Raw genomic sequence first — 15,213 nt, forward strand, 5'->3', positions numbered from 1 at the left:
TGTAGGCTTTCATACATCGTCTCATTTCTTCTACAACCCTAGCCCCCTTTCATTACTCGGTAAAACCCTAGCTACCTCTTATTTCTCCGCAAAACCCTAGCACCTCTCTCTCTTTCAGCCTATCCGCCGAAAAAAATGGTGATCTCTCTTTCTCTATCGTCTCCCACCTTTGAATTTGTGTTCCACTTTGTGCTTTGTGTTCAACAACAACCACACATGTCTCCAATTCATCCTAATTTCTTTGATTTTCGTTTCAATTTCTTTTGCAGACAGGAGAAGCCGTCAATCCAAAAGCGTATCCATTGGCCGATGCTCAGCTTACAATAACGATACTGGATCTCGTCCAACAAGCTGCCAATTACAAACAACTCAAGAAAGGTGCCAACGAAGGTACGATTTTTATTCCCACAAACCCTAATTCTCCCGATTACGTTGTCAGATCTAATGTTTATGAACACCAGAGATTGTAACATTATTTATCCTAAATCAGAGTGATTTCCGAACAGTCTACCCTAAGTGTTTGCATTCACGATATAGATTTTAACAATCCACCCATTCAATTAATATCAGTGAATTGTTTGCGAGCTTGATAGAGATTCTATACATATAATTATGTGTCCTTTTGTTGTGAAGTTGATTAATTTTAACAATCCCTCTGAATTACAGCTACAAAGACTCTGAACAGAGGTATATCAGAGTTTGTAGTGATGGCAGCTGATGCTGAGCCTCTTGAAATTCTTCTTCATCTTCCACTTCTGGCTGAAGATAAGGTACGTTTAGTCTGATAACTTATGTGATTTTACACTCACGAATCAATAGATGAACTAATTGTTTGGTGAAATTTTGCATATATATTCTTATGATGAGAACATAAAATGAAAAAAAAAACAATCTTTTTTCTGGAAATTGATATGAATGATTGATCTTGGATGGTTTTTGCAGAATGTACCCTATGTTTTTGTCCCCTCAAAGGAAGCACTTGGGAGAGCATGTGGAGTTACTAGAGCTGTTATTGCATGTTCAGTGACCTCTAATGAAGGAAGTCAATTGAGATCCCAAATACAGCAGCTCAAGGTAATGATGAGGGCATTTACGTCTTTTTTGTACAACTTGTTTTGTAATTTGTTCTGTCTTATATATGGATTTTGACCATTTTGTTTGTGGGAGTTGCAGGATGCAATTGAGAAGCTGTTGATTTAAGAAACAATGGAGATTCGGTGTGATGGGCCTGGGTAAGAGGGGCTTTGACTGAGAGTGGTGATGATTATTCTGTTTACTAGAGTTTGTTTGTTTTTTTTTTTTTTTTTTTAAATTATGAATTATGATGATTAGTACTCTTTTTATTTCTTTTGGAGTTATGTTTCAGTGAGTCAGATTTCATTTTTGTGCTGACATTTTCATCTATAAACAAGTGTTGAATGACTGATAAAACTTTTTTGAGCCATTATTAACTATGTTAGTTCTTGGTTGATTTGAAATATTGGTTTTGTTTGATCCATTGTTTCTTGAAATTGTTTTTGATACAAGGGTTTTGAGGCTTCAAAAATTAAAGGGCTGAATGCCTGATAAAACTCTTGAAAATGCTGCTTTGAGTTTTTGAATAGTTTTGAATTGCTGTAAAACATCTTATGTCATGTGGAGATACTAGTTATGTTTATTAGGGTTTAAGAACTATGAAGTGCTGAAGTTATAGGTTTTTTTTTATCCGTTTTAAACTTTTTTTCTTTATTCTAATCGATTCATGATTGGTTATATATGCCATATAATTTACCTTAAAATTGTTTTCTAGGGATGATTTCTGATAATAAGTAGAAGTAGAGTTATGTCTTTTTCATATATGATCATGAGGAAGCCCTTTGAATATGAACATGTTTGACACGAAGGTTTTGAGAACTACATCTTTTTGCTTTAAGAAAAAGCTGGAAAAAAAAAGAAAAATTTTTGTTTGACTACATGGGTTTTTTAGTTTTTTTTAGGATTGCATTTTGTCTTGTATTTAAGTTTTGTATAGCAAAATGAGTTTTAGAATGATGTTGTGTTTAGTATCGTTACGATTGTGATAGTATTCTGTCACTTAAGTTACCAGTTGGTTATTTTGACAAGTGTAGATTAGCCTAGGTGTCATGATTGTGAGAATTGTTATCGAGAATTAAGATGTGGAACAATAGATTTGAATGATGAATGATAAAGAACACACGAAGTAAATAATAATCAGATCTCGTTTTATTAAGACTGATTACAGAATAAGCTGAAAAGAGTTTTTCTGTTTCAATTTTTTTTTTCTACTTCAAGCCTACGTCCCTATTTATAGGGAACTTACAAAAAATATACTAAGTCTAATACATTGAAACTTCGCATGCTACACTTCGCATTTAACATAGACTTAGTAAAATACATACAAAATGCGAATCATTACAAGACACTATTCGACTTTTACAACTTAACACCTACATTCTCCCCCTTTGTAAACAGTCGATACAATTCAACCTAAAAACATTTGAATTGCAGAGTGAATTGTTCTTCGCACTTCTCCATACCAGGAGATCACCTTCTTCAAGTCCTTCTTGTCACCTTCGTTGTTTTTCTTGCAATTATTCATACGTACAATGAAGTGTGTATATTGCGAAGAATTGTATCTTTCGATTTCTGAAGCTTTGAACAAGAACTTCTTCGGTTTGCCCTTAGTGTCTCTTCCTGAAAACACCATGCCAAATGGTTTAAGGCAAATCTCACCCACAACATACTTCGACAATGCTGATTGTGTCAAAGTATCTTCCCATGGAACCTTCACTTCTCTTCCAAGCACATTCGCCAACTCCTCATCAGTCAGTGCAAGACAATCGAAGTAGTTGTCGATGTAAGTCTTCACATGTGCGAACCCGACTTTGAAAACATCAGTCTCTGAGCCTTTAAGTTTGTTCTCTTCCATGTGCTTCAGAATCAAAGCTACTTGAATAAGATCATTGCAGTTCATTAGTGGGAAGTCAGCAATAGTGAAGTCATATTGTTTGTTGTCTGCCCTGATGACATAATATCGAAAATTCTGAAGCATGTCTTCGAACAGAACATCTTTCTTTATCGTGAGCACCTTCTTGATCTTCATCAGGGACCAGACTTCATCAGGATTCTTCGCAAGAACAGCATGAAATCTGATTTTCATGTGAGTGTAGTCATCTGGGTTATCAAATTTCTCACTGATCTTGTACTGCGCTGTGATGAACATCATTTCGTTGATAGGGAAGTCCAGCTGACAGTGATCTGAGTTCGCAATATCGTAACTTCGTTTTGGCTTCTTCTCGAACTCGTACATCTCCCTTGCTACTACTTTAGACTCTATCGTTTCGTAAGAGTAAAGCTTCGCAGGATCGCCTTTGTTTATTGAGGGAGGATCACCTGCACATTGTCGCATTATGCTTTGGACCTGTCTCATCCTTTCTAGTTCAGCTTCGGCATCGGCTTTTATCTCCTCTTTTGATTTTTCATAAAGGATGCCCTTTCCCTTCCCTGATACATCCTTCTGAGGTTGAGAACTCGAACCTCCTTCGTTTCCTCCAATAACAATTCCCTTAGAAATTGTTTTTGTGGTTATTGTTGTTGAAGAAATCGGTTTGGTAGGGATTGGAAGAGTTGCAACCAGTTGAGTCGAAATGACTTTCCCCACTGATTTCGCATCAACTTCTTTACTTCGACTCTTCTCTCCCCCTTGCGCCCCTGTGAAAACAGGTGGAGCACCCGTCGGAAGTAAAGAACTAAAGTTCGATATCGGAGCTAGAGCCTTCTGAATGGCTTGTTCTAAAGTGTTAATCTTTAGAGACAAGAATTCTGGAGTAAGGATTTGCGAAGTAGAAGACTGCGAAACTGCGGATTTGAGCTCCGTGAACAATTTGATCAGGATATCAAACTTCTCCATGGTAGCAGCCTTTTGATCATCAGCAACAGGAATGTTGTTGAGATTGTGTAGTTGAGATGAGATTTCCGCAACCTGCTTGTGAAGATCTTCCTGTCGTGTATTTACTGCTTGCAGATCCTTCGCAATGTCTGACTTCAACTCTTGAATATTAAAGTTGACGTCTTCACGAACTTTCTTTACATCTTGGATAAAGAGAAGATGTCTTTCTTTGTTTGCAACTTTAATATCTTTAAGGGTAGTCGTGAAATTATTCCCTTGAGCTTGCACTCGGAGTTCGTTATTTTTATAAGACTGATCAACTTTCTCCAAAATGCGTTTCTCAGCCCCTTTAATCATTATATCCACCTCCATTGCTGAAATCGAAGACATTCTCCCTGAATCGGCTTGTGATTGAATAATGGTCTTCAATTTTTGATTAAGAATTTTGAATTGTTTTCCTGTCATCAGCATATGATCAGGAATTTCTTCTTCATCAGAATCAAAAGAGATGTCATCAAGAATACCACCAAAAGCACCTCCTTCGACTTCTGGATCCGACATTTGTTGCGAAGGAATAGGATTTTCAGGTGATTGGGATGGGAAAAGGGTGGTGAATGGGTTCTGAAGGGCATGGCCGAATATGGATGTAGTGGTGGTGATGGGTAGAGTGGTTGCAGAACTTGGGATAGGTGCCCCCGTATCAGATACGTTGACTACCGTATCCGAAATAGGTACCTCCTCATGAATTGATTTGGTAAGATCTATTTCGAGTAATAGGTGGTGAAATTTGTGAAGGTTGAGAAATAGGTAAATGAACAGTTACCATGGTTGTGATAGGTAGAGAAATAGGTGGAGTTTCAGGGACAACTTCGTCATCTGATGATTCATTGTGAATCACCATCTTCCTCTTCTTTACCAGTGTGCGTTGCATATTCTTCGCAACATCTTCCGCCCTTTGTCTTTTCTGCCCAGGAGAAACTGGTGCAGGAATATTGCGAATAGTAACTCCCTTACTACTCACCTCTGCCTTGCGAATTTGTTTTAACACTCCAGATTTGGAGGGTAAAACAACTTTCTTCACCTCTTCTTTTTGAACAGTTGGTGAAGGTGAACCCTTCGCAGGTTTCTTGCTCCCCTTCTTCTTCTTTGATGGAGAAGCAACATCAGGTAAGACACTCGACTGATCAGCCGTGTCAATGTTTCGCAAATACCTCACCAACACTTTGTGAGTAGGAGACACTTTGCGAAGCATCGCATCCGGAATGCGAGCTACCTTGGTGAATATGGCTTCATCATCTTCTACGACTTTTGGAAATTGGTAAAGTGAAAACTCAGCCACTTCGACATCTGCTTCGACCGGAATTGCTTCTTTTTCGTAGATTTTCTCCAAGATCAGACTCCAGTACCTAGCACATGATATCCCCTTCTCCGAATTCGTGTTTTCAAGACTTTTGACGAATTCCTTCCACAGTTGAGTTGCATAATCAACATTGATGTCATAGTATATACCCATTACCATGGCATACACTTCGACTCTTCCTCTGTCTAGACCAACAGATCTTCCTGTAAGACACCTGAGGAAAATTCCAAATAGAAAATTCCAAATACAGGGTAATCCCGACTTCCGGAAATCACTGATCTTCTCCAATTCCGGTTGATGGCCCATCTCGTTAAACATGTGGGTAATCTGAGAGTTGACCGGTTTCACAAAAGGTGGGTTGTTGGGAATCTCCAAGAACTCCACGAACAAGTTCTTGGACAGTTTCACCCTCTTGTTGTTAATGAGGTTGAAAGTAATCACATCCGCCGTGTGATTGTAGGAAGTCGTGGATGCAGCATGGGATAACCAGATCATCGGAACCGGGAAGGATCGGAACATGGCAGTTGACAACGGTGATCGTTTCAAAGCCACAATGAGCATCTTCAATTCTTCTGGGTAAGCTGATACTTTGGGATCAACCTGATAGTTTGTGCTCTGAATCTTCATTAGGGATTGAGAAAGGACCTCATCAGTGTTTGAGTTTGTGACCGCCATTGTAGGGTTTGAAAGAAATTTGAAGTATAGAATCAAGATGAAAGCTTTGAAGGTTTGTGAGAATTCTTGTTTGCGTAACCGTACACAGTGTTCTTCATGCCCCTTTTATAGGTTACTCAAGCTTTGATTTGAAATTAAAGCGGGATGCATTTAATGTAATCCGATGTGGCACCTTGAATCTCGGATCATCACTGTAAAAGAGTACTTTGCTGTAAAAAGTAACTGTCACATCTCCTCGAAAACCGGATAGAATACCAACCATTTTTAGTAGACAGCCTGTCAAGTAACCGTTATAGAATGCGAACCGATAAAACCCTTCGCATGGAAGCAAGGCTCTTTCACTTTTGGGATTATTTCCAAATTTGACAACTCCAGCATTTTCCAAGCTTCTGTAATCTCGCAAATTTTCTTTTCTTCCAGTCATGTGACGAGAGCAACCACTATCAATGTACCATTTCATATCATATTGCTCGTCACATATCACCTGCATTTATTGAAAAAATTTAGGAACCCAAGACTTTTTGGGTCCATCATTAGTAGAGTGAAACAAATTTTTGGAATTTAAGAACCATGTTTTCACTTTGTTTGTAACTGAATCAATAATATCAACATCATCAGTTCTAGATTTTGAAATATAATCATTCAATAATTTTGGATTTCCATTGATTGTAATCTTATCCTTCACAACATTCGCATTTTTGATAACTGGTTTCCATTTTTGAACTGGAACTTGCGAATTATTAGATGATGTACTCTCAGTTGAAGAATTATTTGTATACTTCTCAAATGCACTTTTGATTTGTTCTTCTAAAAATTTGCCATTTTGATATTTCTGTCCTTTTCCTTCAAACCAATGATTGAATGTTCTAACATCAGATTTTCCTTTTGTATATGAAACTTTGTTTGGTTTTGATATTGAAGGATTTGGAAAATTCGGTTGTTTTGGTGAAAATTTCTTTTTGTCTTGAGTTGAGTTCTTCAAACTTGATGAAGTATTCGTGAATTTGCCAACATTGTGAAACTTTTGATTATTTGCAAATTTTTGCGAATTCTCAAATTTTCGTTTGTTGTCATATTTGCGAACATATGGAACCTTGTCAACAGAGTTGATTTGTTTATGAAAACTTGATGATGTTTTTGAAATTTGCTCTTTTTCATCTTTTGATTTTTCACTAGACACAACTTGCCAGAATATTGCTTTTCTTGCTTTTCTTTTTGAAACATTATTTTCTGTTGAAAAATTTCCAACCATCAATTTGAATTCATGAGAATTTATTTTCACTTCAACCTTTGATTTTTCATCTTTTTCAAAATCTTTGTTTGAGTTTTCACCTTTAACCACCCATTTTTGTGTTGATTTTTGTTTTTGAAACACATAAGGATTTTTGGTTAAATTGTTTTCTTCTGTGCTTTGATTTGCGAAAAAACTTTCAGTTGTGGACTTTTGATTATCTTTTTCAATCATTTTATTAAAATCAGGATGAACTTTCTCAGCATTTCCAGTAGTGACAAAAATTTGATTTGGGAAAATTTTGTTATCAGTACATACACAATTTGGATATACCACAGTGTTGGTTTCCAAATAATGTGCGCCTTTATCATTTAAAATTTTATCAAATTCTTTTGTATCTTCAAACACTTGATCAACAACAACCCTTTGAGGTGTTTCAGTTGAAACTTTTGTTTCTTCTTTATTTACATCTGTGTCATCATATTTCCAACTTTCAACTTCCACAGTATCAAACATACAATGTTGCGAAGTTGAAGATTTATTAATTTCATCCTCTACTATTGAATCAACTATTATTTCTTTACCTTTGATCTTAGATGTGATATTAATGATTGACAATTAAGAACAATCAACCTCTTCTTCCTCTTCTATCTCACTGATTTCACTCACATTATCAAAATTTTCATCAATATCAGCATAATTCAATTGTGAGACAAGCTTTGAATTTTCAGTTTTCTTTATGATTTTTACTTGTTCACTCTTTGTCAAACTTTCATTGACAATGTTAACCAATTCATCAGCATTCAGAAATTCATCAATTTTGACAATACCATATGCATATCTATCATCAGGTATTTTGTCAAATTGAGCAATTGTGCTTTCGCAATCATAAGAAACAACATCAACTTTTTCACGTTCATACTCAAGAAAAGGTAAAAGTTTTCTATGTTGTTCTTTGCTAATATCAGAAGAGTGATGTAAAGCTGTTAATTTTGCATACAAGCGTTTTGCAGAATTACAATAGATGTTTCTCTGTGCTAGTAATAACCTAACATCATTAGTAAGATTATTCCTATCACAGTCTATATTTTTGACTTGCAATTCTAATTTTTCAACTCTGCTCTTCTTTATTTCTAACTCTCTTCGTGTCTCACTAAGTTGCACATTTAATTTCTTAGCTTCATTACTAGCAGACACAATAACAGAATCAAAATAAGCCACAGTATCATCAAATGAAACAATTTCAGCATCATAAGCAGATAAAGGAATATTAAAAGATTCAAGAATTGTACGTACCTTGGTTGTCATGGGTGATTTGTCAGTGGATTTTGACACAAAGCATTTCCCTGATATTTTCTCTTCGCATTCCTCAAAGCTTGCGAACATTGCTCCATGTGTGGGATGCCTCATTTCTTCATCATCAGATCCTGAAGACCAGATCTGATAAGTTCCACTTTCTTCTTCAGTAGTTTCTCCTTTCGCAACCAATGACACTCCTTTGGTCTTTGCACGTAACTCTTCAATCTTCTCAGAATAGTATGCCTCATCTTTGACTTTTTCTTTCTTCTCTTCTCTCTTTCGCAACATGCAGTCAGCTGCAAAGTGGTTCGCACCATTACAATAATGACAATAGATTCCTGAATCACCTTTCAACTTTTTCTCTTCATTCGCATTTTTCGGTTTTTCCTCTATTTTCTCCATCTTCTTCCTCTCATCCCCTCCAGTCCTTGTGGTAACATTCTTCGCATCATTCATCTTCCCTTTTAGATTAAAAGGCTTTTTGAAAAACTTTTTAAATCTGTTGTTTGAATATAATGCCACAGCTTCATCATCGGAATTCATCAAAAATCCTTCATCATCTGATCCATCTTTTTCATCATTTTCAGATACCTTTGAAACAAGAGCCAAAGGACCACCAATAACGAGTTTTGATTCTTCATACATTTCTGAGACCTCAGATTCATGTGTTTTCAGTTGATTGTAGAGATCATTCAATTTGGTTGAATCAAAACTTTGTTGATTCTTAATCATCATGCTCACACTTCGCCATTCCTTGCGAAGTCCCATTATGAAAGTTAAATTGAATTCCATGATAGATCTAGTGATACCGTACCTATTGCAGAGAAACACAAGCTCATTCAGACGATCATAGTAACTTTCGAGAGTTTCTGTATCCTTCTGTCTGAATTCCTTCAGTTCAATCAGACATTGCTTCACAGAATTGATCTTCGTCTTTTCGCTACCTTGATACTTCTCTTTTAGAGTATTCCAGATGTCTTTTGCTGTTTTACAACTACGAATGTAATTGTAAACCACAGGAGGAAGAGCACCTCTTAGTTCCCTCATGCATCTCTTTTCGTTATCCTTCAGACGTTTTTGTTGATCTTCAACATCAGGAGATCCAGTGGATGAACCAATTTGTTGAACATTTGCAGGAGCTTGAACTGTTCCATCAATACAATTCCAAAGTTCTTCATCAATTCCATTTAAGTAATCTTCCATTCTATCAGCCCACTGATCATAGTATTCTGGAATCAACATTGGAATTTTGGTTGAAGAACCAAGCAAATGGGAGAAAGAAGTCATCGTGTTCATATTGAAGTTCGCCATTGATGAACAAACAAAAATTTCAGAAAACTTGAGAATTTGATGAATTTCAGAAATTGATCAAGTGAATTGATCACAAATCACTAATCGAATACTCGATTTAACAATTCAAGTGCAGAATCAATTCAAATATGAAGATCAAAAGTGATTTTCAAAACCAAAATTGCGCGGAAAATTTTGAGTAAAATTTGTAACTCAAAAAGCAATTGATTCTTATATGAAAATCAGATCTAAGCAGTTTGAATCCTGCTCTGATACCAATTGTGAGAATTGTTATCGAGAATTAAGATGTGGAACAATAGATTTGAATGATGAATGATAAAGAACACACGAAGTAAATAATAATCAGATCTCGTTTTATTAAGACTGATTACAGAATAAGCTGAAGAGAGTTTTTCTGTTTCAATTTTTTTTTCTACTTCAAGCCTACGTCCCTATTTATAGGGAACTTACAAAAAATATACTAAGTCTAATACATTGAAACTTCGCATGCTACACTTCGCATTTAACATAGACTTAGTAAAATACATACAAAATGCGAATCATTACAAGACACTATTCGACTTTTACAACTTAACACCTACAATGATCTTATTGGTGAGTGCTTAATTGCTTCCCTTGTATTCCATATATAAGGTGAATGTGTTGATAATAGTGGGTATATTTTGAAAGTAGTCTTATAAGTTGTAATCGATTCCTTTAATTCTCTAATGAAAAATCAGATCTTATTTACGTTTAAGTGTTCTTCTTGATTACGTAATTTCAAACATGATTTCATTCTTATTGAACCTTTCAATCTAACAAGTGGTATTAAAGTGTGAATATCTTTGAGCTCATCATCAAATCTATTAATTCAATTATGTTTCATTGAGTGTTTTTCATGTTTTTTGTGTTTGTCATATTTTCTTAGATCTATTCCGCAATCTTCAATTTTCTTGCATTTTTGATATGAGATTCTTAATTTAGATTACATTTATTCGATTTGAATCCAATTTTGTGCTAAGTGTATTGATTCTTACTCAATTTTTCTTGAAATCATGTGTAAAGTTGATCCTTCAAGTGGAACTAATTTGCCAAGCGGTATCAGATCTAATACTTATATTCCTATCCTCTTCCCTGAGGATTTTGAAGTGTGGGCAATGTATTTTGAAGATTACATTACTGGTATCGAAGATCATGGTCCGCATATGTGGGAAACGATTATGAAAGGTCCACATGCTTGTTCTAAAACAAATATGTTTGTATATAATCAAAGTGATTATTCGAACATTGTAGCCAAACATGATCTCACTCAGGATGAGAAAGACATGCTTCGAAATGATCTTCGTGCCAAAAGAGACTTACAATTTGCTCTTACTCCAAATACTTTACGATTGATAAGTTCTCTCAATACTGCAAAACATATTTAGGATCGATCGAAGAAACTTTACTCTAGAGATGAAGATCAAACTCATTCTATTCGGACGAACATGCTATCAGAACTTGGTTCTTTCAAGCAAAAAGACAATGAAACACTGGATCAAACTGTTGATAGGTTCAATCATCTTCTTAGCAAAATGCTAAAACATGGATTGGAAAGAACTGTGATTGAACATAAGGTTACGTTTCTAAATGGTTTGCGTGTAGAGTGCAAGTCAATTGTGTCCAATATCAAAGCTCATGAATAATTCAAGATTTACAAATTAGTTCAGGTTGTTGGAATTCTTCGTACTCATGAATCTGAAGTGATGGAAGATGTTAAAGTCAATCTGAAAGCTGGATCTCTTGCCCTAGTTGCGAAGAGTGATGTTGTTAAGGATAAGAAGTCAAAAATTGTTGATTCTGATTTCGATGCAATTGATGATGAGTTCACCAGTAAGGAGAAAGCTTTGAAGGTGAGCAATCCAAAAAAAGTTTTACAAAAAAAAACTTTACAAAGTTCAGAGGCAACAACTTGTCAAGATTAGACAATGGTGGAAGAGGATACAAAGGAAATAATTCTTATTAAGAGAAAAACAAGAATGAAGACTATCAGAAAAAGGAAGATAAGAAGGAAAATAAATTGTTAGGTGATTTTGGATTTGACTGCAACTACTGTAATGGCAAAAGCCATTCTGCGAAAGAATGTATGTTACGAAAGCAGAATGAAAAGAAAGAGAAGCATATTATATTCAACAGATTAAAGAACTTCGATTGACAAAAGCTCAAGGAAAAGCGTTAATAGTAGAAGAAGAGGATATCAATGATGATGGTGTTGAAGTGTGTGACAACAGGAAAATTTTGGAACAAGCAAAATCTAAATTGTAAACTGTGTATAAGCGAATCAATAGCGTAACTTGTTGCAATAAAACTTTGAAAATCATATTCGTAATAAACACTTGAAAGTCAACAAAATAGACGAAGAATTACGAAAATTCCATTTGAATTTAAAGTGTTTTCGGCCTAGGACCCCAAAACATGGGATTTTGGTTGATGCAAGGACCGAAATCACATGTGATTTCGATTTACATTAAGACCGAAATCACCATGTGATTTCGGCTAGAGCATGGGCCGAAATCACAAGTGAGTGGGGTGTTTTCTAGTGAGTTTTCTAAGTGATTTCGGGGTATCTTTGGGGTTTTCTAGGGGGTTTTCACTTAAGAGAAGAAAAGAATAGGAGTTGACTTCGTGATTTAGATGTTTCATCCTTTCCAATACAAAACTATACCCAACAAATATCCATGCTTTAACCCACACATAACAAAGTAAACACCCCATCACTTTATCTCCTTATCTTAGGCCGAAATCACCACCTAAGCTCCCCACCATTTCCATTACTACTTTCTGTTAACTTTATTCCCTTTCAAAGAACCAAGTCCAAGCTTCTAAGGATTAAATCTTCAAGCTTATTCTTAGAGTTTTGGTAAGTTTTCTTGTTAATCTAGTGTTTTTATACACTATCATGTTAGTTTCATCATATTTACACATATTATTATGTGTTAAAACTCTTAGGATAATATCACCTTCAAAGAGTTCATCAACCACTTTCAAGTGTTTTAGGCTTGGACATCTTCACACCATCTCTTCAAACAGCCCACAAATCCACTCACGGTGAGTTGATACCCCCACATTTATGAGTTTTTCATGTTTTTAGGGGGGGGGGGGATACAAGTAAAGTTTAGTTTTTACACAAATACTTGCATATTTCATCTCTATGATAAATGTAAAACATTATTTACATGGAAAGTGGTTACCACTAGTTTGTAAACAATTATTTGTGATATATTAGTTTTGAAATGCAAAACTAACAAAACAAAATATAAATTTTGTTATCTAATCATAAGGAAAGTTATGATTTCGAAAATACAAGGATTTTTGGGACTTTCTACCAACATATAACTTTTCTAACAAAAAAAAGTACATTTTAGTTATTTCACTATTTTGTGGGTTACAACCCAAAAATATGATGTTTGACCTTACATTTTGCCACTAGACAAGATCACTACTATGAACAAACAAGATAAACTATAATTAGTATAGTTTGAGAGTCACAAACATTACAATATCCTTTCAGAAGAAAGCCTATAATTATTTAAAGGTATAATTATTTCATTTACAAGAGAAAGAGGTTTTCAGTTCATGTAAATCGATTGATACTGGTTGTGAGACATTTGACTTCATCGTACCTACCAGAGTACACACTAAAGTCCTGAATTATAACCAGAGTCTCTTGTAGGGAGAGCGTGACACTTGTGTATAGATATATACGGGATTGACAACCCCGCACCTAAACTGTTAGCTACAGTTAGACCGGTAGGTTTGGGGTGACAAATGTCGTAACAGTTCCGACGCCCGAAGCACGTCGTTCAATCCACTAGTCGCATTAGTATGGTTATAATAACTTACATAGGGTATTGACAACACATTTGATTTATGGGTTAGCATGCATTTAAGTAGTTTTATATAAAGATAAAACTTCATAACACCATTTTTTAGTATAGTATTACTTACATTTTTAGTCTTGGGATTTAGGACTTACATCTCATTTATAAAGAAAATATCGGATTTTCTGGAAGTATACACTATCATTCTACTCGAAATAGCGACAAATCCTTCTCATACAAAACGCTTATGAACTCACCAAGTTAATTGTTGACACTTTTCAAAATCACTTGTATTATCAGGAAATCAGTAAACAGGTAACAAAAGGGTTTTTGGAGGATGGGACGTCGTTGCATCACGTTATTTAATTATGTCATATGCAATTGATATCATGTAAATAATGTTTTGAGCACAATGTAAACTTATTAAATATTCAATACAATGGTTGTAATGCTTTGCTTTCTATTATTCAATTATTATGATACCGTACATAAAGTCATCCACTCCCAGACGTTTTCGCCATTATGGTTTGGGGGTGTGACAGATTGGTATCAGAGCATTGTTTATAGTGAACTAAATATATCAACGGACTTAAGATATACAACTATAAATACAATGGGGCTAAAACACTCTAACTAAGAAGGGTAATTTTTAAAGTAGAATAGTATTTTTATAAAAGTATACATACATGCATACATACTAGAAATAGTATCATAATAAGAACCATATAAAAAGTATTTAGATAAGTTAAGCACATCGATTAAGCCTGGGCAATTATGTAATCATATATGGGATATATATAGCCTGATCAACTATATTTATACGAGATATGACCAACATGTGTTTAGGAATGGTCGTGGTAGGTAACGAATCTAAAACTTACCAACCCTATATACCAAGAAACTCTAGAATCAAACATAAAGATTAAAAATACTATAAGAGTATTTTAGAATACTATAGGATCGTACACTTAAACTCTTCATGTATTTCTCATGTCTCTATTCTCGCACACACATCATGGCACAATTTCACATGCCCGGAGACCCTTATTTCCCTAACCAGGGAAATGGTGGGTGGATCGAAGAGGACCTCGAAGAGGATCCGGAGGAAATAATGGAAGAAAAACCCGAAGAGGATCCCGATGAGGATCTAGAGGAGGAGGAAGAAGAAGATGAGGAAGAGGAAGAGGAGGACCGAGACACAGATTCCGAAGTCATTAATCCACCATACATCGCCTGAGTTCCCACCTACAGTCTGGGCTATCAGGGACCCACACCCTTCTGGGTAGAGGACCTGGAAAGATGGAGCAGGCAGCAACACTAGCGTTCACCATACGACATGCAACGAGGTTTCTATAACCTCAACCATGGAGGACCGGCAAACATGGCCCTCCTTGTCATGATTCAGCAAATCTCGCACCTCGGGGATCAGAATAGGGAGTTGGCGAATTGGATCATGGAGCTGGGGGCCGCTGCTGAGGCCACTAACGCACAAACTCGATTTCTAGAGAAGGACTACCCCCAAACTTGTCATGTCATAGACCGCCTCCAAGAGGATCTTACCACCGCTCGAGCAAAAGTGAGAGAGTACCATGAGAGGAACTCAACTCTC

General features: G+C 35.7%; 1 protein-coding gene across 1 annotated transcript; it reads left to right on the forward strand.

Annotated features, from left to right (window-relative positions):
* Window positions 1-1,444, forward strand: LOC145070393 (Ribosomal protein L7Ae/L30e/S12e/Gadd45 family protein). The gene is made up of 5 exons (XM_079017338.1): window positions 1-138; window positions 270-390; window positions 667-770; window positions 943-1,074; window positions 1,174-1,444. The coding sequence occupies exons 1-5, from the start codon at window positions 136-138 to the stop codon at window positions 1,198-1,200; spliced, it is 387 nt and encodes a 128-aa protein (XP_078873464.1). The 5' UTR covers window positions 1-135; the 3' UTR covers window positions 1,201-1,444.
* Window positions 1,445-15,213: the final 13,769 nt, after the last annotated feature.

This window comes from Lactuca serriola, chromosome 8, assembly GCF_051521515.1.
Source record: "Lactuca serriola cultivar US96UC23 chromosome 8, Lser_US96UC23_V15, whole genome shotgun sequence".
NCBI classification, from domain to species: Eukaryota; Viridiplantae; Streptophyta; class Magnoliopsida; order Asterales; family Asteraceae; genus Lactuca; species Lactuca serriola.